The 21,044-nt window shown below is 46.6% G+C and overlaps 1 protein-coding gene across 1 annotated transcript; it reads right to left on the minus strand.

The window, feature by feature from the left end:
• Window positions 1-2,688: 2,688 nt before the first annotated feature.
• On the minus strand, window positions 2,689-15,241 carry LOC119303707 (protein NSP-INTERACTING KINASE 3-like). The gene is made up of 10 exons (XM_037580849.1): window positions 15,162-15,241; window positions 14,676-14,808; window positions 14,510-14,581; window positions 14,269-14,412; window positions 14,085-14,144; window positions 13,860-13,960; window positions 13,583-13,729; window positions 4,977-5,315; window positions 3,794-4,185; window positions 2,689-3,425 (listed from the first exon to the last, which is right to left on the minus strand). The coding sequence occupies exons 2-10, from the start codon at window positions 14,795-14,797 to the stop codon at window positions 3,096-3,098; spliced, it is 1,707 nt and encodes a 568-aa protein (XP_037436746.1). The 5' UTR covers window positions 14,798-14,808; window positions 15,162-15,241; the 3' UTR covers window positions 2,689-3,095.
• Between the last annotated feature and the right edge of the window lie 5,803 nt (window positions 15,242-21,044).

A 21,044-nucleotide genomic window follows, 5' to 3' on the forward strand; every position in this document is an offset into this window, starting at 1 on the left:
GGGGCCTTGTCTCCTTGGCTTGAATACTTTGTTCTTGAATGGCTTCAAAGGAACCGCGGAGGACCTTGGCGGTCGCCCGGCAAGCCTTACCGCGGGGTGCTGCAACTGCCCGTGCACAAGTTCGGGATACTAGGGTACCCCTACTCTAGTACACCGACAAGCGGCCTATAATTTAACGTGGAAATGTATAAAATTCCACTATGAAATTCATCAAACAAACCCTTTAGATCATTACTAAGTAACCCACTTTCTCAGAAGTGATAAATTGATGTAGTAAAGTCATGAGAGCCAGATGATTTATTGTTCGATCTAAAAATACTGCATCATGATTTTCTTCCAATGAGGAAGGCTTAGCCAATGGATTAGGCTCATGTTCAGTGATAGTGACAACATCAGTACATCCAAAGAAATATTATACTACTCAGGATGTTCAAATGGTTTTTCATAGAAATCAGTAATGTATTCGATTAAATTTTTCTCTTCCTCAATAATTCCCTAATCTTGCACAAGGGGAGGTAAAATGAATTTTCCTCATCCGTTCATTAGCCTTAGCATGACAGTATTTATATTTCTATCTCCCCCGAGGATTTTCTTTTCTTTTTCTCTTTGTAACCATTTCAAAAGTCAAACTTTCTAGTGTATTATATTACGGCTTTATTACATTCATACAAAGGAATCCTCAGGTTTCAGTAGTGTTTCAAGTTGTTGTTTCAACTCTTTTTGTACCATGCTCACGGGTGCAGTTAAACGAGATGCCAGTTTTCAATTTCTTACACAGAGCATGCATTCATGTTCCCTTTCCATCCCTTTAACTTCCTCCTCAAATTTCATGACTCGCCCGCAGTTTAGGGGGACCAAAAACAACATATACACTCAAATAATGGGGGTCTAGCCTATAAAATTGTCATGGTGTGAGTTTTTACTGCGTCACCGTAAAGAAAAGAGAAGAAAATATACCGCTATTTACCACCTCTTCTACAGATTATGTGTTTTAGGTTGTGAGTCACCTAGGTCTGGCCCATTGGTGATACCTGGCAATGGCAACATCTTTTTGGGTTGTTACCTCGTTGAAGGCATTGCGCTGATGCACTTGAACCAATTTTTCAGGGTAAAAACCTAGATTCTAGCCATGATGGTTGGATCCGATGACGACGGCTCATGAGCGTCGCTTTCTTCTTGAAGGTGTTGCTGTTGAAGAACGTCGTCGTCCATGCGGTGCCATGAGATGTGTGGTGCGGATATGGTTGTTGCTATAGTTTGTCGATCGAATCTGAATGCTTTAGTTTTTTTTCTCCTCGCCCACACATAGCTTTGGTCTTGTATGACTTCGCTACTTGTCGGCATGTTTTTGTGTGTGTTGGTATTAGCTGTGTGCATCCTAGCTATGCAGAGGTCGGGTGTGTGCTCATAGTGTTTGTATCCTCTTGATGCTTTATTTTGAGCTAATAAAATTCATCCTTTGTCGAAAAAAAGGTCGTGAGTACAAATGCCCATGCCCACGAATATAGTTCCTCCTGTTCCACCCATATCTGTACGAATAAAACAAGAATTAAGCCTGCTGGATCCTGTTTTGCTTGACACCCTGCTGGATCATCTTCATAATCCGGCCTACAAACAGCTCGCTGCAAAACGTGCGGAGGAAAATGTCCCTGCCCTGCAGTTTGTCTTGCAACTGCTATAGCCACCGTGAAGAGCCAGGCAGGCTTTGATGCGTGGTTGCATCGCATGAGAGTGTGTGCCCGCCGCTGCCGCTGCCGCTGCCGGCCAAGTCCAGAGGCAGAGCCCTTATTGGTAACGGCAGTTATACACCGATGAAGCGTTCCATCCAACAGCAACCGCCAAACCACCTCTCGCTCGACCTCTCCATCTCTATCACGCAGCCAGCTTCAGTCCCAGCAACAGCTACAGTGGCAACAGTGAGCTGATGTTTTCATGGATGCATGCATGCATGCTGATAGATGATGATGGGCCCGCAGGGTCCAGAACTGGAAAACGGAAGCTAGTGACATGCGTTGCCATCCCGAGTTCACTACCACTAACGCTACGCTAGGCACCAGCAGCATCTCTGAACTCTGATTGCTCCAACACATCGACCAGGCACGTGGCTCATGGCTCTGTACTTCACCGCTCTGGGCTTCTGTTGCTTTGTCATGCATCGGAATAGACGAATAGTTCTGCTTGCAGGCCGGTCGTCAGGAAGCCAGAAACCAAGCTAGAGAGTAAGTACTCTGAAGCTATTGTCACAATGTGCGCGTCTTGTTTGCGGCAGGGTGTTGTCTGTCAGTCAGTTGTTTGGATACACTAACATGCCAAATGTTCCACCTATGATACTACTATTAGTCATTGAAAATTCCGAGAAAGAAAAATTAAGTGTGGCAGCAGTCAGACTTGGTAAGCTTGGTAAGATTAAGAAAGAAACATTGATTTTTTTTGGTTTTTGTGAGAAGAAAAAAAATTATAGTCTGTTGGTAGGGAAGATACCTAGAGAAATATTTTCTATATTCAGTTCTGTTTCCATTCCGCCAAATGGATGTATGCACTCTTTTTATTCTATTTCCAACAAACGATATAGTACTATTCATTCAGGAAGGAGGTGTTAGCCTAGAGAGGCTAGATGACACTCTTTAAGTTTAAAGTCTGAGGCATAATGTACCTCTTATTCTTATCAAATAGGGGTGCTCTGAAAGAGTGAAACTGGCAATCACACATGCATACATGTACCTAAACTCTGACAGGAGGCATATCCAGTGCTACCACCCAACACGGCGCTGCCACGCTCCCTCCATTTCGAATTTTGGAAAACCATGATTGGTCATGAAGATTTCATAAGAAAAAAAAATACCATGTCACGAAAGTTCTAAGATAAAAGGGTGGTGGCAGAGGGCAGAAAATATTAGGAACTGAAATTTTGTCTCTGTATTTCCTCAGAGATTTATTGACAGGCGCTAAAGTATTATGCCATGGTTCATCAATCCAAGTCGTTTCAGAAAACGTTTATGACCATCGCAAGTCTTTCCGATGGGTGGGAGCGCGGCATCACAGTAAACGGGCGGGAGAACCAGATATGTTCCCTGGCATGTCAAATGGTTACGAGATCACCTTGGCCCAGAGAGCTGAACTGCCTCCAGCTCCACGGAGTTACGCTCCTCTTCACTGTAATGCGCAGGAGACAGCACAATCTTGGGGGTTCCGGTTCCGTACTCCGGTGCCTTGACATCCTTCAGTCTCTCCCATCTCCCTGCGACCGACCCATCTCCCTCCAGCATCCTCACGACTTCAGACATCCTTGGGCGGTGGGCTGCCCTGTACATTGTGCAGAGCAAGGCTAGCTGGACCATCTCCTCCGCCTCCGCGTAGTTGTAGTTGTACTTTAGCCTCTCGTCCACGAACGAGCTCAGCAGGCCATCTTTAAGGAGCTCCCTTGCCTGCAGGAAGACAATCACACATTCATGTGAGATCAATGGCCGTTCATGGCACATTTTGCGCAACAAGTTCTTTAACTCTTGAATATTGTGTGAAAAGGTTTATGTGATCCTAAGAAAAACCACTGTAATGTTCTGTAGTACTAATGGAGTATATGAGTTGCTTGTTGCCTTAATCGAAGATAAAGATTTACATTCCTAAAAATGGCAAAAGATTGACAGTAATGCTCATAAGTTAATAAGAGTAATAGGAGATGTAGTGTTTCTTCCGTACGTGTTCAATCAGAAATGTAATGGCAAGAATGACCTAAAGAGACATCATGTTTACCAAGAAGAAATGTAATGCATTTGGCACAAAAGGAAGGACTTACCCAATCAATCACTCCTCCCTTCTCAAACTCATCCGGATTAACGTCCAACCTTTTTCGACCGGTGATTAGCTCGATCAACAAGAGTCCATACGCGAAAACATCGGTCTTATCCGATGATTCACCTGTCAACAGATACTCGGGAGCGATACGCCCAAATGTCCCGCGGATTGCTGTGAAAACATGGGACTGCCCTTGACCCAAGAGCTTTGCCAGCCCAAAATCAGAGACTATCGCTTGGAAATGTTCATCAAGAAGAATATTGGACGCTTTTATGTCGCGATGGATTATTCTTGGATCACACCGTTCATGCAGATAGGCGAGCCCTCGCGCCGCGCCAAGCGCAATTTTCTTTCTCCCTGCCCAGTCTAAGGCTGGTCTTCCACTCACATATGCTGACAAAACCCGAGGAAAACACTTTGCTTAATTTGCTAATAGTAAAAATAAAAAATTCTGAAAATAAGTACGAATAGAGTCTGCAGAGAAAGAGTAATAAAAGTGATTTTTTTTATTAGCAACACAACGTATAATCAACTAATTAGTCCAATGTATTATCCTTTGTTCGCAGAGTAACAAATCATTGACTGTTCAAGAATTTTCACACATTTGCATTTTTAACTGGACATGTTGATGTGCACCAAGATATTTTATGAATGAATCTGACACTAAGTATTTGTTGGAGTCATAAATAATCCCTCAGCTTCTTCCTGGATGAAACCGAGTGATTGTTGCCTGATATATACTTTGTAACTCTGTCCTTTCTTACTTATTGTTATAAAACAAATGCAGTCAACCTTTATCAAAACTTTGATTATACAGAGAAGTATTTATATTTGTCATAAGAAATTTAGTACCAATGGATAACCATATAAAATACAGCCCCTTCTACAAGTTAATGAATTTTCAAATCAGTAATTAGTACAAGCAGGTGTCAAGTATTTATCTCCGAGATTGTGCGGTTGCTCAAAATGGCAAAGGGAAAAGAATGTATGTAGTATTTACCTTGGTTATCTTGATAAAAAAACAGTGATGAAAACACAAGCTTGGCAACCAATTAGGTCAACCATGAATTTCTATTACTTGTCATATGAAGAAAGTGCATTATAGTTTTTGATTAAAAATGGGATATATTATGTTATATAACCCACATCTATGCGTATATAAAGATAAATCATGATAAACTAACCTTGTAATTTGGAAGCAACAGTTCCATTTAGCATGTAAGGGTATACAAGGATCCTCTCATTATCTTCAGAGCAGAACCCAATTAGATTAATGAGGTTGCGGTGAACGACCAAGCTCATGACTTCAACTTCTGTGTGGAATTGAACTTCACCAGAAGAAACAAATTCCCTCAATCTTTTCACAGCAGCAATGGTGCCATCAAGCAAAATACCCTTGTATACTATCCCAAATCCTCCATGCCCCAAGATGTTATTTGGGTGGAAGCTGTTGGTAGCTTGTTTGATATCCTTGAGCGTGTACATCTTCAGATGACCATGGCATACTTCTGAGTTCTTGTTGTCTGGAAAACATTTACCCCTTACCATAAGCAGTCATCAGGTATATGGAGTGCTACAAAGTAACATAACAAATGAATGCCCACTGTATCTGATGCACAAGAAAGTTGAGTAACTAGTTATGTGATCATGATCATTAAGCGCATGAAAAAGTTGGTATTTCGCATTGAATTCTAGGAAGGAATTGGAATGTTTAAATGTGTTGAGGGAAAATTCGTAAGCGGCTACCTCTGTAACTTAATATACGTTTTTTGACACTTCCATAGTGTCTAAAAATGTCTTACATGAAGTTATGGAGGGAGTATTTCGTAAGGAAAAATAAAAAGGCAACCATGACATGACTAAAAATAGAGTATACATAGAAGATTCTGAAAATGAGGTGATTATGATTGTCTAACTGTATCAAACACATCTCCTAACCAATGTATGATTTTGTGGCAAGGCCAAAACAAATGGATAGGGAGTGAGTGAGGATTGTGGAGATAAACTTCTTCCCAAGCAAAGGTTGGCAAAGAGTAGCTAAAACTTTGTTGTTGTACAAGATAGAAGAAGTCAATCATATAAATGTGGCAGTGATAATCAAAATGCTATCAAAGTAGTTTTTATAATAACCAATCCATTAGATACGGTGGGAACCATTTGATCAAATATCTATAAATGTAGCAGTGATAATCAAAATGCTATCAAGTTGCGATTATTTTTGCCGGTCTGGAACGGATAGTCTTTTGCAAGTGGACGACGATCTGAGACGTCAGATCATGGGCTGTTACCGACTTGGACGTGGGTCCAGCCCACGTCTCTCCACGCGGCCGCGCGTATATATGTGGGGCGTCCGCAAACCCTAGCCGTCAAGCGAAACAGATCGCATTTGCCTCTACTTCCACTATCGTTCCATTGCTGCTGATGCCGCCGGTGATCCCATCCCGTCCGCCGCGTACACGGTCGAGGGAAGAGCCTATGAAATCCCGCCTCTCTGGACCCTGTACGAGAAAGGGGCGATTAGGTTTTTGGGGAGCGACTATGCGACTGCTTGCCTCCGATCGACTACTTCCTTTACGTCCACGTCGCCTTCGTTGTCACCATGTCCAGCAACACAGAACGTGTTGCCGCCGAGAAGCTCTAAGCCGAGAAGAAGGCTGCCGAGGTCGCTGCTGCTGCTGCCACCGCCGCCGCTGCGGCCTCTGCCTGACCTACTGGAGGGTATAACTTGTTTATCCCGCCCCTATTGATTTCTGTTTTAGCCATGCTAGCGTTATACGTAGATGGATCTGCTAGTAGCGTAGTATGTGCTTGCATGATCGAATATCAGTATGTGTTTATTTTCGTCAATGCCATGCTAGTAATTTATTTGTGGATTAGTTTAGTCAAAAAACTGCCTATTTACTCAGCAGAACATATAATGCTAGGGATGAGGTGATGAATGTAATGACCTGAGGCACATGCCTGCTAGGGGTCCATACCATGTATATTCCATGTACTATATGTGTAGAAATCTAGTCACAACCAAGAATCCTCGGACCATTTTCTTCTTTTGCCCCGGGGCCTCCAGAACAATTAGGCCAACCATGCATAAGGTTAGCTACTAGTATTATGAAAACACTATTCCTATTAGCCTAGTAGTTAGGTGGGTGGTAACGTGACATATGAGTTCGGTGTTGAACAACACAACCTATATTATGTCCCACCTTTCCATAATGTTTGGCTCCACTATTGTGCTAGGAGTGGAGGGCAAAAGATCTCAAACACGTTAGCTCTATATAACTATCTATATTTTAGTGAATGGGTACATCAAGGAGATGAAGGTGGTAAATAAGGTTATCAGTCGCCCTTAAGCATATGACTCATGATATATTAGGAGCAACCGAACTATACCCGATAGTGTGGTAACATGGATTTGGATACCTAACATGTTCTAGTTCTTTCCAGCCCTGATAAAGTTAGTCACGTGCAAATACCTTGGGTAACCATTGAACACAAGAGAAACATGTCATTGACAAGGTCTGCTTGAGATCAGAAAGTGTGAGTTTGAATCATTTTTTGATTATCCTTGCTACTATCGAGTGATAGTTAACCTCCCAAATTGTGATAATACAGATAGACAAGTTAAAATTAGGATTCATATGGGAGGGGATCAGGATAGAAAAAGTTAAATGTATGTAGTGCCTGCTTAATTGAGCAATGGCATGTCGCCAATAATAATTGCTAGGCTTGGTTAAATCCAGAAGGCACGATAGCAAATATGGCTATGGTACCATTGGATAAGAAAAGAGAGGCCATTGCACGGCATAGAAATTTCTCACAGCGATAACTTCAAATCAATGGGTACCAAATCGATTTCACTGCAATTATATAGACGATTCATCTTTGAACAAACATCACAAAATGATATTGATTTATTCATGACAAAAAGTGTCATTCTCACGAGGTTTTCGCCGTACACCAACAAGTTTCTTGCAGTGTCATATCAGTTTCCTTGCAATAAGGTTGCACTTGATTATGAACCAAATGATGGATCTCCCCTTATGGTAGATATAGAGAGTAACTTGTGAGCAAATGTACTTCATTCCATAGATAGAAAGGGGTAGTGAACCAAGAGCACCCTTTTAAACGAACGCGCACCTTCGAGTTCCAAGGATCATAGAAGATTTTGGCATCAAACAACAATGTAGAGCTCACATGAACCCAAGTGCAAAACTAGGCTCAGGATCATCCTATACTAATTCGTGCGAGTTTTGAGAATTCTAGATATGAGAACAGGAGATAGAGATTTAGAATGAGAAGCTGGGCCCCCACATCGTCTCCCTAGAGGCGACTCGGGCGGAACCCAGGGATGCCGCCGACCCCCCTTCCCCAGCGCATTCCCTCGCCGCTGCTGGCTGACGTTGCCGAGCAAAGCCCACCGACGGCTGGCAGCGGTGGATGCAACACCCGTGCGCCCCTCCTCCCCGGTCCGTCTGACCCTTGCCCCTCCTTGACGACGGCTCGATCTGCGCAACCCGCATGCCGCCCGGCTGACCCCCTTCCTCCTCGACCCGTGGGGCCCCCAGCTTGCCGCAAATCGCTCGGCCGTCGCCTGTTCCCGGGGTTCACACTTCATAGCCAGATTTGGTGAGTGTGGGTGGCCTTGTCCACCTACTCCTCGTGCTCTCTCGTTGCGGCCTCTCACTGACTGCCGTGCCGGTCGGCCTCCCCATGTTCTGCATGCGGCAACCCGGTTTCTTGCTGCTTCTTTGGCCCTTTGTAGCTTGCTTCGCGACTCTTCGATGCCTAGGTTGAGGGGCTACGGTGGTAGTTGGTTGACTTGCTCTGGTTGTGAGGTGGAGGAGGCATTGCTAGGTGAAGACTTCATCGACGGTGATGGCTACAGCCGCCATTTCCCCTTCTTCAAGGTGTCGATTTTGGCATTGTTTCACCCCCCATGCTCTCGGACCCTGAGAGAAATCTTGGACCCGAGGTTCCCGAGTCGGATGGTGTCAATGTCTCTACGCTGTTTCCTCCCTGGGGGCATCTTCTTGGATTATTTCTGCTTTGGGCGGACTCACCTCTTGCTACTCCATATCTCCACCTCGGCTTTGATCCCTAGCTGGCCATTTTTTAGGCGACTCGAGTGGAGCTTTCCTGGACGTCCTGGTGTTGGCCTCGACGAACCGCCTTCGACCTTGGCGGCAATGCACCGGTACTATACCCTTCAGTCTCGATGCGCGTCGCCTTCTCGGCTTCACTGGTGGCACACCGGTGCTTTCGCTCGAACTTGGCTATCTGACACTCTTCGTTCACGCTAGTGACGTTTCTCGGCATGGTTCTACTTTGGTGTCTCCTTTCCGTCAGGGTTGTGCTTCATGGTGGCCCGAACTATGTTTGCGTGAACATCCAGGGGTGGCCTTGGCGGCACGCTGGCATTCGATCTTGGCGGCGGTACACCGATGCCACACCCTTCGGTCTCGGTGGTGCGTTGTCTTTTGGAGTCGTCGGTGCACACCGGTGTTGCCGCACGAACTTGGCTATCCGACGACATTCGTTCGTGCCGGTGATGTTCCCTTGCTAGCTGCTGTTTTGGTGCCCGCCTTTTTCTCCCTAGGCCTTGTTGTGGTTCATTACCTGTGGTTATACCTGGCCATGGGAAGCCCGGCCCGGTCGACCCGGCCTAAAAAAGCCCGACCCGGCCTGAAAAAGCCCGACCCGGCCCGGCCTGACGCTGCTCCCGGGCCGGGCTCGGGCCTAGATTTTGAGCCCGATGGCCGGGCCGGGCTCGGGCCTAGATTTTGAGCCCGATGGCCGGGCCGGGCCTGTCATTTTTGCGATTCCTGAAAGGGCCCGGCCCGAGGCCCGAGGCCCACCGGGCTTTTACGTGTTCGGGCCGGGCTCGGGCTTAAAAACTAGGCCCGATGGCCGGGCCGGGCCGGGCCCGGGCCTGGGTTTTTTGCCTCGGGCTTTTCTAGGACCGGCCCGAAGCCCGGCCCGGCCCGAGGTTTGGCCAGGTATAGCGGAGCTCGTTACTGAGATGTCCGCCTCCTGGGGTTTTGGTTTGGTTCTGTAGCCAGCCATTCCCTCCATTTCTTTCTTTCTTCTAGTTTTGGGCTCTCCTCTTGGTGCCTTCCTCTGTAATTTTCTTTTGCGCTTCATGTACGCTTACATCTATTTGTACTGACTGCCAAGTCACCTTTGAGTTGGAATATGACAAATGGTCGGTTGTTTTGCCCCCCCCCTCCCTTAATCTCGAAAAAAATTGTGCGAGTTGCAGAGGTGTCATTCGCTCACGGGTGAGCAGCCCAATGAATATTTTATTTCTCTATAGCTATGTTAGGTTCAAAAGGAAAGGTGTTCCCCTGCTTGTCCTTGAGCACACTCAAGGCGATGATTCTTGCTGAAAACCAAAGGGCTAAAGCCCTCTAGCTTTTAAGGTGGAGTCTGCAACTTCAAAACTACTGATTTTCGTCCTCTTGTCGAGTGGGCATTTCCTTTGTGTATCATGTTTCTCACTTGGTTCGTCCCGAACGAAGGAGGCATGATGATGGGTGCATGCGTGTGCTGAATGCAGAGACTACAAGACGATGCCGGAAGCAGCTCGCTTCTATTCTCGATTGGATATAGATGGGGAACCTCTATAGGTTGTCTTTTTTCAACAATATCTCAAAAACACATACGAGAAAATTGCACTTCACGGCATGATAAAAAAGAGAGTTTCGCTCGATTGGCTCTCCCAGGCTTCCGCCTAGGGGTGGGTGTTCGGTTCCCCCGAATCGAACGGTTCGGTACGTCGGTGTTTTACATTTATCGGTTCCTAAAAACAAGCACCGATCGGTCTGCGGGAATTAGTGGAACCGAGCGTTCGGTGGACCGATCGATCGTTCGGTACTCGGTTATGTACTGAAGAGAGCGAAGTGGGCCCTGGCCTGGCACCTGGGCACAGCAGCGCTGCGTTGGGCTGTGATGGCCGGCTGCTTGTCTGGGCTGATTTGTGTGGGCTATAGAATAGGGCTTCTACAGACCAGGTTAGCGATCAGCTTTCTCTCAATAAAAAAATGTTAGCGATGAAAGCTGGACGGTCGGGGTCGGGACGTCGCTAGCTGCCCTACTCTGTGGGTTGCTCGCCGCGGGACATGGAAAGGAGGAGATAGTGGTGGGCCTCGACGGTTCTTCGGTCTGTTCGGTTGACCGACCATGGGGACCGAAACTATCGAAACGAATTCGGTTTCTACAAATCACTAACTGATCTCAGTACCGAAAAAATCGGTTTCGGTCACTTCGGCTTCAGTCCAGGTCAAAACGGTTCGGTCTTTGGTTTTTGGTTTATATGCCCACCCATGCTTCCACCTACACTATCTTTTCTCTTAAGTTTACAACAATGTGGTGAGTAGTATCCTCCATCAAGGTTGTTAGGATCACTTACTAAGAATTGGGTCAGACTCCAGTGATAAGATCATAAATCACAAGATCATAACTATGAGAGTCGTAATATCATAGATTCTACTAATTAAAATCTTAGAATAATCGAAATGAGTTTAGACCATTAATCTGTAGAATCATTTGATAGAACCGCCATTTTTTACAATGAAAAATTCTGGATCCATCGTTACTTGGCTCGAACATTGCATTGGTCTTCCTTTGCAAATGTACTAGTGTGGAGATGTACACATGGAAATATGATGAAATGAGTGAAAAGGGAAGATTCTTCACTTTTTCCAAGAAACAACATTTTGGGAACAAATTGGTGGCTAATGGAACATGGGAGGAGATCAGTTATAGAGATCTCACACATCATCCAAGAAAATCCGCATTTGGCCTTGTGAATCAGTTGTTGATGCCACAAGTTGAGCTCTTTTGTGTTTGTATCATCTCTGTACGGTGCAAAAGGAGCAGAGCTAACTGGTGGGCAGCCGAGCCAGTAGCCCCGTGCGAGCGATTTCAGATAAAGCAAACTTTCCATTTTTGAAGGTCGCACCTCTGGTGCCTTTCCATTTATGATAGTTTTCTTTTTTTGTGCAACTTTCAGAAATTATAATACCAGCTTTCGAGAATTCATAGCTTAGCTTTCAGAATTTCAACTTCCAATAAAATTTTGGAATTTCAGTAAGTTCAAAAATATGAACTTTCATTTTTTTTATATTTGCAAAGTCAACTTTTGGAATTTCAGAAAGTTCATGATTTGGACTTTCAGAAAATTTGAACTTTCGAAATCTGGAACTCTTTCATAGGGAAAAAAGGGGAAAGCCACATGTGAGTGGGCCTCACACCAGAAAAAGTCAAACATATGAGAGCAAAGCAGAGAGAAGCAACACATGTGGGATCCTCCTTACCATGTACCGACACGGGCCAACACACATGCAGACCGAGGGAACGGTTAGCCACGAGGGAGCCCATTCGGGGCGCAAATAGTCAACAGAAGTTTCCATATCCAAAATCGATCCATACAAAACCGAGTGGCTTCACAAAGCTCCAAATGAAGCAGAGTGTGAACTAAAAGAAGAAGGTGCAATTGTCTTGTCGCCTGACAATCGGCTTGTGGTCCTCTCTAGAATGATGACCTTGGCATCCTTGACATTTCACATCTCGGGCCTGCACTCCACACACAATGGTTAAATGACTGCATTGTACCGATTGCTCTTGCCATGGGTTGTGCTCGACCTCCACCACCACGATGATGTGATGTCTCTCTTCCATTCATACGCTAATTGGGTCATGGCCGACATGACCTTAACATACTTTTGGGAGGACATATGGATCAATGAAACATGTGTTGACATAATGCCAACCATATATGACATAGTCCCGCCGAAGTCCTGATTTAGGAGCATTGTCAAGCAAGGGCTCTAACTGGGCTTGGACTGTGAAATACATCAAGCTTTGGCACTTTGTTTGTCCCTTTACTCTGATCACGACCCTGTTATTTAATATGATGATGGGTAACTCGCCCGTCAATACACTTCTGATTAATGCTACCTCGCTTGATTCTGTAACTTGCTGAGTAACCAACACTGGAAACTCATTTGGCACACATGGGCGTGAAATAAGGTGTCATAGATCCACACATGTTTTTGCATGCCATAATAGGTGTTGGATCGGCCTCGGCCAGACTTTCTTACCAAGGCCTCCCACACTCGCTAGCATGTGTGCTCTATGATCAATTGCGAGCGACACTACAATACATCCTTGTTGATTGTTCCTTCTCGGTCATGACATGTGTTCTCTTGGTCACACTCCACATCTAGTGCGCCACAAAGGGGTGATGACTTCCGGCATTAGTGGGCGATGATCATGCACTCTTCAAGCTCGAGACCCAAGAATGACATGGCTTCACTAATCATATTGAGTGTATGGTGAATATGGAAGCACTTCAACGACAACACATTCAATGGTGCACAAGCTGACGCCTGATGGCTCCTAGACACTATAAAAATGAGCCACGTGCATGGTGTAGGGCATGTGCGAAAGGGCCAAGTGAAATCATAATGGAGAGTAGCCCTAGATCTGAGGATGGGTGTGTGGTTGGCGACAAGCCTCCATCCGTTTTGCGACAAAAGTGTTGTAACATACTCTTCTTTCTCAATGCAATGTTAAGTTTCCTAAATTGCTAATCATGCTGTTACTAAAGTTGCCTAGGAACATAACCTAGGTATAAAAATAAAAACAGAGCCGGGAGATCCCAAGCTCACAATTAATTATTATGATCCTCCTCTGCAAACCAAGACATGAACATGTCACTCCTCCAGATGTAGGAGGTAAATAATAAGCAATGCAAACTCATACACAGCATTGGAGAGCACGTGGTTACCATCTATCTCAGCAAATATCCGGAGACGACGCCTTCGCCACTGCTGAGCAGCCGTGAAGACTCCAAGTATGACGGCAGTTACCACAGATCCAATTGATACGCAGATCACCACAATCTTGATGGTTGCTGCAAAGCTCTGTGAGTGCGCTGCAACAAATTAGAATTGAGTGTAAGTAGCACATAGAGGATACCGTGGAGAAACCCAAACATGATTAACCCTACCATATTTTATGAAACAAGATTCTTCATATTTGGGGAAAGAAGAGTAAGGTCTTACTTGGCGGGTCTATTGCAGGGACAGTGATCTCTTCCTGCCATACTGTGGAGGCGCAACTACCTCCGCAACCGGGATAACTTAACAACGGATTTCCGGAAAGGCTGCCGTCGTTCCAGCATATGCCATGAAAAGAGAAGAAGAAAATCAGGTCAGAACTAGTTTTCTTCCAAGACCTCATGTGGACTGATGGAAAAAAGAAAGTGAACTGAACTAGAAATCACTTACAGTACATTCTTTATGTTGAAAGCCTGCACCGTGCCGCTCAGGTTGTTGAAGGACAAATCCCTGAAAAATAGAGCAATTTTCAAGCTCACTTATCACAACGTACGTAAAAATCATCAGCTAATACCAAATTCACAAATGTAAGAAGAGGAAAGACAGTGATTAGTAGACCGAGAGAAGGAAATACATGATGAAGAGGCTGCTAGAATTGATCAGCGAGTCCGGTATCGTGCCGTTGAGCTGGTTGTTTGACAGTGAAAGATGTCGTAGCAGCGGCAGCCCTCCAATGGCGTCGGGAATAGGGCCAGAGATTGAGTTATGGTGCAATAACCTGTGGAAGAAAACACCCAGACCCAGATCAAACCTTCGTATTCCTGCGTCCCGAACGGATGAGCGTAAAGTACGTAGTACTATCGAACAGGGCTTACAGATTGCGCAGCCGCCGCAGCTTCCCGATCGCCGGCGAGAGTGTGCCGGCGAGGCCCATGTTCTGCAGTTGTCTGCGAGCAGGAGAGAGAAACCATGCATGAGTCCAGAAAACTTCAAACAAGGCACGGCACGGAAAGGATTAGTTAACGGCGCGGCGGTACGTACAGTGAGTCAATACGGCCGACGGAACAGGTGACCCCCGTCCACCGGCACCGGTGACGGCCGGCGGTGACGATCCAGTCTCCGAGAATTCCGTCCGGGTCCTGGAGCGCCGCCTTGATGGCCATCAGCGCCTCCACTGCGAAACCACGCCACAACGGCCGACGAAAAATCATGCAATGCAAAAAGGAGTGAGCACATGAACTGAATTTAATCTGGTTCGAAAGAAAAAGAGGGGTACTAGCTAGAACTAAAAGAAGAGCTAATTAATCATGAATACGCAGTTTCTTCTACACGAGAAATAATCACGAAAAACCTGGACGGATTACGTCCGGCGAGCTCAGCACAGAGCGAAGATCAAGGGAAAGGGCCGGAGAACCCGTCGTGCACCGGAAGGACGACGAGTCGACGATCGATCGAGCGTTGCAAGCAAGGCAACTCCGAGAGAGACAGATCTAGGTAGGGCCTAGGGGGGAGAGGAGGAGTACGTACATTCCTCGGCGCGGGAAGTAATATGCTCCGCCCTGGACGCCGAGGCCACGACCCCTCCCAGCACGGCCACGGCCAGGACCAGCACCGCCGCCGCCCTGATCACGCACCAGGAAGCCCCACGCTCGCCCATGGCGGCCACCGCGGCCACAACGATCGACGAGGACGACGACGCGCACGGCGAGCGAGAGGGGGAGCGAGAGGACGGAAGCGTTGGGAAGGGAAACTGCCCGGAGCGACAGCAGGGAGTGAGGAGGAGAAAAGCGGACGGTGCAAACGGAAATGCCGCGGTACTAGGCGGCAGCGGGGGGTAGTGCCTGGCAGCCGGGCGCGGGCCGGGCGAGGAGGAAAGCTGGAGTGGAGCAAACGGATGCGCTGCTTGTCGGCTACTGGATGCCCGCCTGGCCTGTCTCTCGCCCGGGCTTGGGTCGGTTCGGTTACCGGTGCGGCGGGGGGTGGACGGCGGGTCTCGGCCGCGCGCGGGCGTGCGTCACAGGGCGCGTGAGGCAGGTGCTTGGGGCTGCGGAAAACGCCGAGGGCACGCGTATGCATGCATGCATGCATGCTGCATCCTGCCCCTCTCGCTTTTCTCCTGGCCTTATTTAATTGGAGATACACTGGGCACTCGCACTGGTGGATGGATATCCGGTGATTAAATCGCTGCCAGTTATGTGGGTTCGCTACCACCATGGAAAAGGATACTCCTCCGTGAATTATTGCGCTGAGATATGCACTGGCCAGTTATTGAGTTGCGATTTTGCGAACAAGGGAAAGGATATCTCGTAGTTCCTCAATGGGATTTACTGGACTGCAGTTACTGAGAATATCTCATTCTTCAAAGATTTTGCTACTGGACCAGGCCAGCTGGGAAATCCCAGTGCAATAATTTAGTTCCAGATGTTGGAATAACAGAAACGAGGTTCCATTTCGTACGCTCTAATTTTTCCGCAAATACGCAAAGGCTTGCGTATTATTCATTGGTAGGTAGAAATTAAGAGTTTATACAGGTAAGTATTTCTAAAACGGAGGCAAAAGTTTTGCCTCGTCGATTAATTAAAAAGAAGAGAGTTGTCCAGTTAATTTTAGAAATCCGGACAAAAACTGATACAAACAACCCACATACGTACTACTCACATAACACGAAACACTGTGACCGCACATGTGGCCCTCCTAATGCACCACAAGCGCAACTCTGGACACTTGCACAACAACGAAGCTACAAGAGCACCGCCCACAAAAGAAATGAAGCACCCTCCATCATGAAGTCACAGGTGCCTTTCGAATGGCGCCATTCTTCTTGCTTTTGTTTGTCTTTGCTTTCTCCCTGTTGGGTTTCTCCTTCATGAGGCAGCCACTTGTATTGCTGGATCCAGGCTGATCAGCCACCCATTTTTCAAGGAAGTCGTAGAACTCATTTTACTTCTTGATGTAGTTGTCGTGAACCAAGGGCCTCTTAGGAGCAGGCACCAACCAACCGGCCTCAATGACATCGTCCGCCCGAGAAACCATCGACACGACATCCTCCACCACAGGGACCATAGACACAATGACTTAGGCACCTCCAGTTGCTCACATGACAGAGGCGAAACATGCCCCTCACACAAGGTCGCCGATGAGTCCACCTCCAACCTCTAGAGGCGAAGCAGGGCTCGAACATATATCCCGAAACTCGGGCATTAGCTGTAGCACCGGAGCCGCAAGCACGGCGATGGACTTGCCCACGACAGTAGGCAACACAACGGTTGAAGCAGACATCAACGGTGAATTGCCCCAAACACGAGGAGAGAAACAACCATAAGGTTCTGCTCCTCTGCCCTTCGTGGAGCCAACATCGGCCACACCAAGAGACCGTGTCGTCGGTGTGGCCTGCAACATAGCCGGCACAAGGAAGAGCCTACTCAAAGCACCCTCCGCCCGCTCCAGAAAGCTCTCAATACGTGCCTGCCAGCCTTGAAGCAACTCAGTTTGGTCAGCAAGAGCAGATTGAAGCACCACATCGGATGGGGTTGTCGGGCTAGCGGAAGCACAAACCATAGAGGCCCAAGACCCATGGCAAAGCTCATTGGAGGGAAGCGCAAATTTCATTTGGCCTTCTCTTGGAGCAGGAGTTTGACGATGCTGGGTGCCGAGGTGAGAGATGGGCGGCATGACAAGACATGACAGTTCCTATGTTTCCACATCCACCATCAGTGAGGGCGACGATGGAGGTGAATCCCTTGCGCATGGTTGCAGGAGTCGGGAGGATGGAGGTTGCCCACCATTCGAGGAATGGGATGTCGTTGTAGGGGATGGTAGTAGGAAGTCTACACCATGAGAAGATCTCATGCCACACTTGACGTGACAAGGAGTAGCCGCTGAGCAGGTGCTGCATACATTTTGGCTTTTGATCGGACAAGATGCAAGTGGAGTCGGGGGATAGACCTTGGCGGGCGAGGCAGTCATCGGTACATCACTACCACTGGCGGGCAAGGCGTAGATGAACTTTGACCCGAAGCGGATCCTAGGTTTTCCATGTCAGGCGCCAATGAGGGTTGGTGAGGGAGCCGATGAAGAGCTGGTCGTAGCAGGATGGCCGAGTAAACCCCCGATTTTGTCCACCGCCATTGAAGCTTGTCGGGGAGCATCAGAGAGGTGAACCAGCCTGACTTGGCGCCAAAGGTCAACGTACTCGAAGAGGGCGGCTGGGCAAAGCGCCATAGATGTCCTGGACCCAGGGTCATGATACTTCTCCAACGTATCTATAATTTTTAATTGTTCCATGCTGTTATATTATTATTCTTGAATGTTTTAAAATCATTTTATAGCAACTTTATATCATTTTTTGGGACTAACCAATTGACATAGTGCCCAGTGCCAGTTGTTGTTTTTTTGCTTGTTTTTTTACTTCACAGAATATCAGTACCAAACGGAGTCCAAATGCAGCGAAACTTTTTGGAGATTTTTTCTAGACCAGAAGACACCCAGTGGGCCAAAGAAGTACCAGAGGGGAGGCTCATGGGGAGCAAAACCCACCAGGGCGCGCCCAGGGGGGTTGTGCCCCTCACGGAGCCCCCCTGCACCGCCTCTTCACCCTATAAATTCCCAAATATTCCAAAAACCTTAGAGGAGTCGACGAAACACAATTCCAGCCGCCGCAAATTCCAGAACCACGAGATCCAATCTAACACGATCACGGAGGGGTTCATCATCCTCATTGGTGCCCCTCTGATGATGCGTGAGTAGTCCACCATAGACCTACAAGTCCGTAGGCAGTAGCTAGATGGATTCCTCTCTCTCTCTCTCTCTCTCTCTCTCTCTCTCTCTCTCTCTCTCTTTTGATTCTCAATACAATGGTCTCTTGGAGATCTATTTGATGTAACTCTTTTTGCGGTGTGTTTGTTGGGATATGATGAACTTTGAGTTTATGATCAGATCTATATCCATGAATATTATTCGAGTCTTCTTGGAACTCTTATATGCATGATTATTTATAGCCTCGTATTTCTTCTTCGAATCTTTAGTTTAGTTAGGCCAACTAGATCGATTTTTCTTGCCATGTGAAGAGGTTCTTTGTGATGGGTTCGATCTTGCGGTGTTCTTTCCCAGTGATAGAAGGGGCAGCGAGACACACATGTATCGTTGCTATTAAGGATAACAAGATGGGGGCTATTCCGACATGAATAGATCTCGTCTAAATCATTTCATCGTTCTTACTGCATTACTCCGTTTTCCCATGAACTTAATACACTAGATGCATGCTGGATAGCGTTCGATGTGTGGAGTAATAGTAGTAGATTCAGGCAGGAGTCGGTCTACTAATCTTTGACATGATGCCTATATATTGATCATTTCCTCGGATATGTCATAATTATTTGATCTTCTCTCAATTTCCCAACAGTAGTTTGTTTACCCACCATGTGCTATTTCTCGAGAGAAGCCACTAGTGAAATCTAGGGCCCCCGGGTCTATTCTTTATCATATTTGCCTTGAGATCTTTTTATTCGCATTTGTTTTCAGATCTTTTATTTCAAAAACTCAAAAATACCTTGCTGCACTTTTTTATTACTTATTTTATATCGTGTTTTATCAAGAGCTATTTATCAAATCTACCACAAATATTCTCCCGTCAACTTGACAATTTCTGGCGCCGTTACCCAATAGGGATTGAGAACCCCTCATACGCGCCGGGTTGCAAGTAGTTGTTCTTTATGTGCATGTACCGTTTGAAGGAAATATGCCCTAGAGGCAATAATAAAGTTATTATTTATTTCCTTAATTCATGATAAATGTTTATTATTCATGCTAGAATTGTATTAACCGAAAATTTAGTACATGTGTGAATACATAGACAAAACATATAGTCCCTAGTATGCCTCTACTTGACTAGCTCGTTAATCAAACATGGTTATATTTCCTAACCATAGACATGTGTTGTCATTTGATCAATGGGATCACATCATCAGGAGAATGATGTGATGGACATGACCCATCCGTTAGCTTAGCATTATGATCGTGTTAGTTTCATTGCTACCACTTTCTTCATGACTTATACAAGTTCCTTAGACTATGAGATTATGCAACTCCCGAATACCGGAGGAACACTTTGTGTGCTAACAAACGTCACAACGTAAATGAGTGATTATAAAGGTGCTCTACAGGTGTCTCTGAAGGTGTTTGTTGGGTTGGTATAGATCAAGATTAGGATTTATCACTCCGTGTTTTGGAGAGGTATCTCTGGCCCCTCTCGGTAATACTCATCACTATAAGACTTGCAAGCATTGTGAGTATTACGGAATGAGTAAAGAGACTTGCCGGTAACGAGATTGAACTGAGATACCGACGATCAAATCTCGAGCAAGTAACATACCGATGACAAAGGGAACAACGTATGTTGTTATGCGGTTTGACCGATAAAGATCTTCGTAGAATATGTAGGAACTAATATGCGCATCAAGGTTCCGCTATTGGTAATTGACTGGAGACGTGTCTCGGTCATGTCTATATAGTTCTCGAACCCGTAGGGTCCGCATGCTTAATGTTCGATGACGATTGGTATTATGAGTTTATGTGATATGATGTACCAAAGATTGTTCAGAGTGCCGGATTTGATCACGGACATGATGAGGAGTCTCGAAATGGTCGACACATAAATATTGATATATTGGACGACTATATTCGAACACCGGAAGTGTTCCGGAGAAGTTTCGAATAAAACTGCAATGCCGGAGGGTTACCGGAACCCCCCGGGGAACTAATGGACCTCGATGGGCCCTAGTGGAGAGAGAGAGAGAGGGGCCGACCAGGGCAGGTCGTGCACCCCCTCCCCTTGAGTCCAAGTAGGACAAGGAGGGGGGCGCCCCCCTTGCCTTCCCCCTCTCCCTCTCCTTCCTCCCCCCTCTCCCTTTAGGTGGAAACCTACTAGGACTTGGAGTCATAGTAGGATTCCCCTATTGGGGGCGCGCCCTTGGAGGGTCGCCGGCCTCCCCCTTGCTCCTTTATATACGGGGGCAGGGGGCACCCTAGGACACACAAGTTGATTGTTTAGCCGTGTGCAGTGCCCCCCTCCACAGTTACACACCTCGGTCATATCATCGTAGTGCTTAGGCGAAGCCATGCGCCGGTAACTTCATCATCACCGTCACCACGCCATCATGCTGACGAAACTCTCCCTCGACCTCATCTAGATCTAGAGTTCATGGGACGTCACTGAGGTGAATGTGTGCAGATCGTGGAGGTGCCCTACCTTCGGTGCTAGGATCGGTCAGATCGTGAAGACGTACGACTACATCAACCTCGTTGTCATAACGTGTCCGCTTTCGTTCTACGAGGGTACGTGGACAACACTCTCCCCTCTCGTTGCTATGCATCACCTAGAGATAGATCTTGCGTGATCGTAGGATTTTTTTT

This window comes from Triticum dicoccoides, chromosome 1B (genome assembly GCF_002162155.2).
Source record: "Triticum dicoccoides isolate Atlit2015 ecotype Zavitan chromosome 1B, WEW_v2.0, whole genome shotgun sequence".
In the NCBI taxonomy this organism is placed as follows: domain Eukaryota; kingdom Viridiplantae; phylum Streptophyta; class Magnoliopsida; order Poales; family Poaceae; genus Triticum; species Triticum dicoccoides.

What these genes read in the sequence shown, in the direction of transcription:
- LOC119303707 (XM_037580849.1), bottom strand. Translation starts at nt 14,797, where the DNA reads ATGGCCATCAAGGCGGCGCTCCAGGACCCGGACGGAATTCTCGGAGAC. An exon ending in GATATTTGCTGAGATAGATG is followed by an intron (nt 5,316 to 13,582) that starts GTAACCACGTGC and finishes AATGTTTTCCAG; the next exon opens with ACAACAAGAACTCAGAAGTA. An exon ending in TGTTGCTTCCAAATTACAAG is followed by an intron (nt 4,186 to 4,976) that starts GTTAGTTTATCA and finishes GGGTTTTGTCAG; the next exon opens with CATATGTGAGTGGAAGACCA.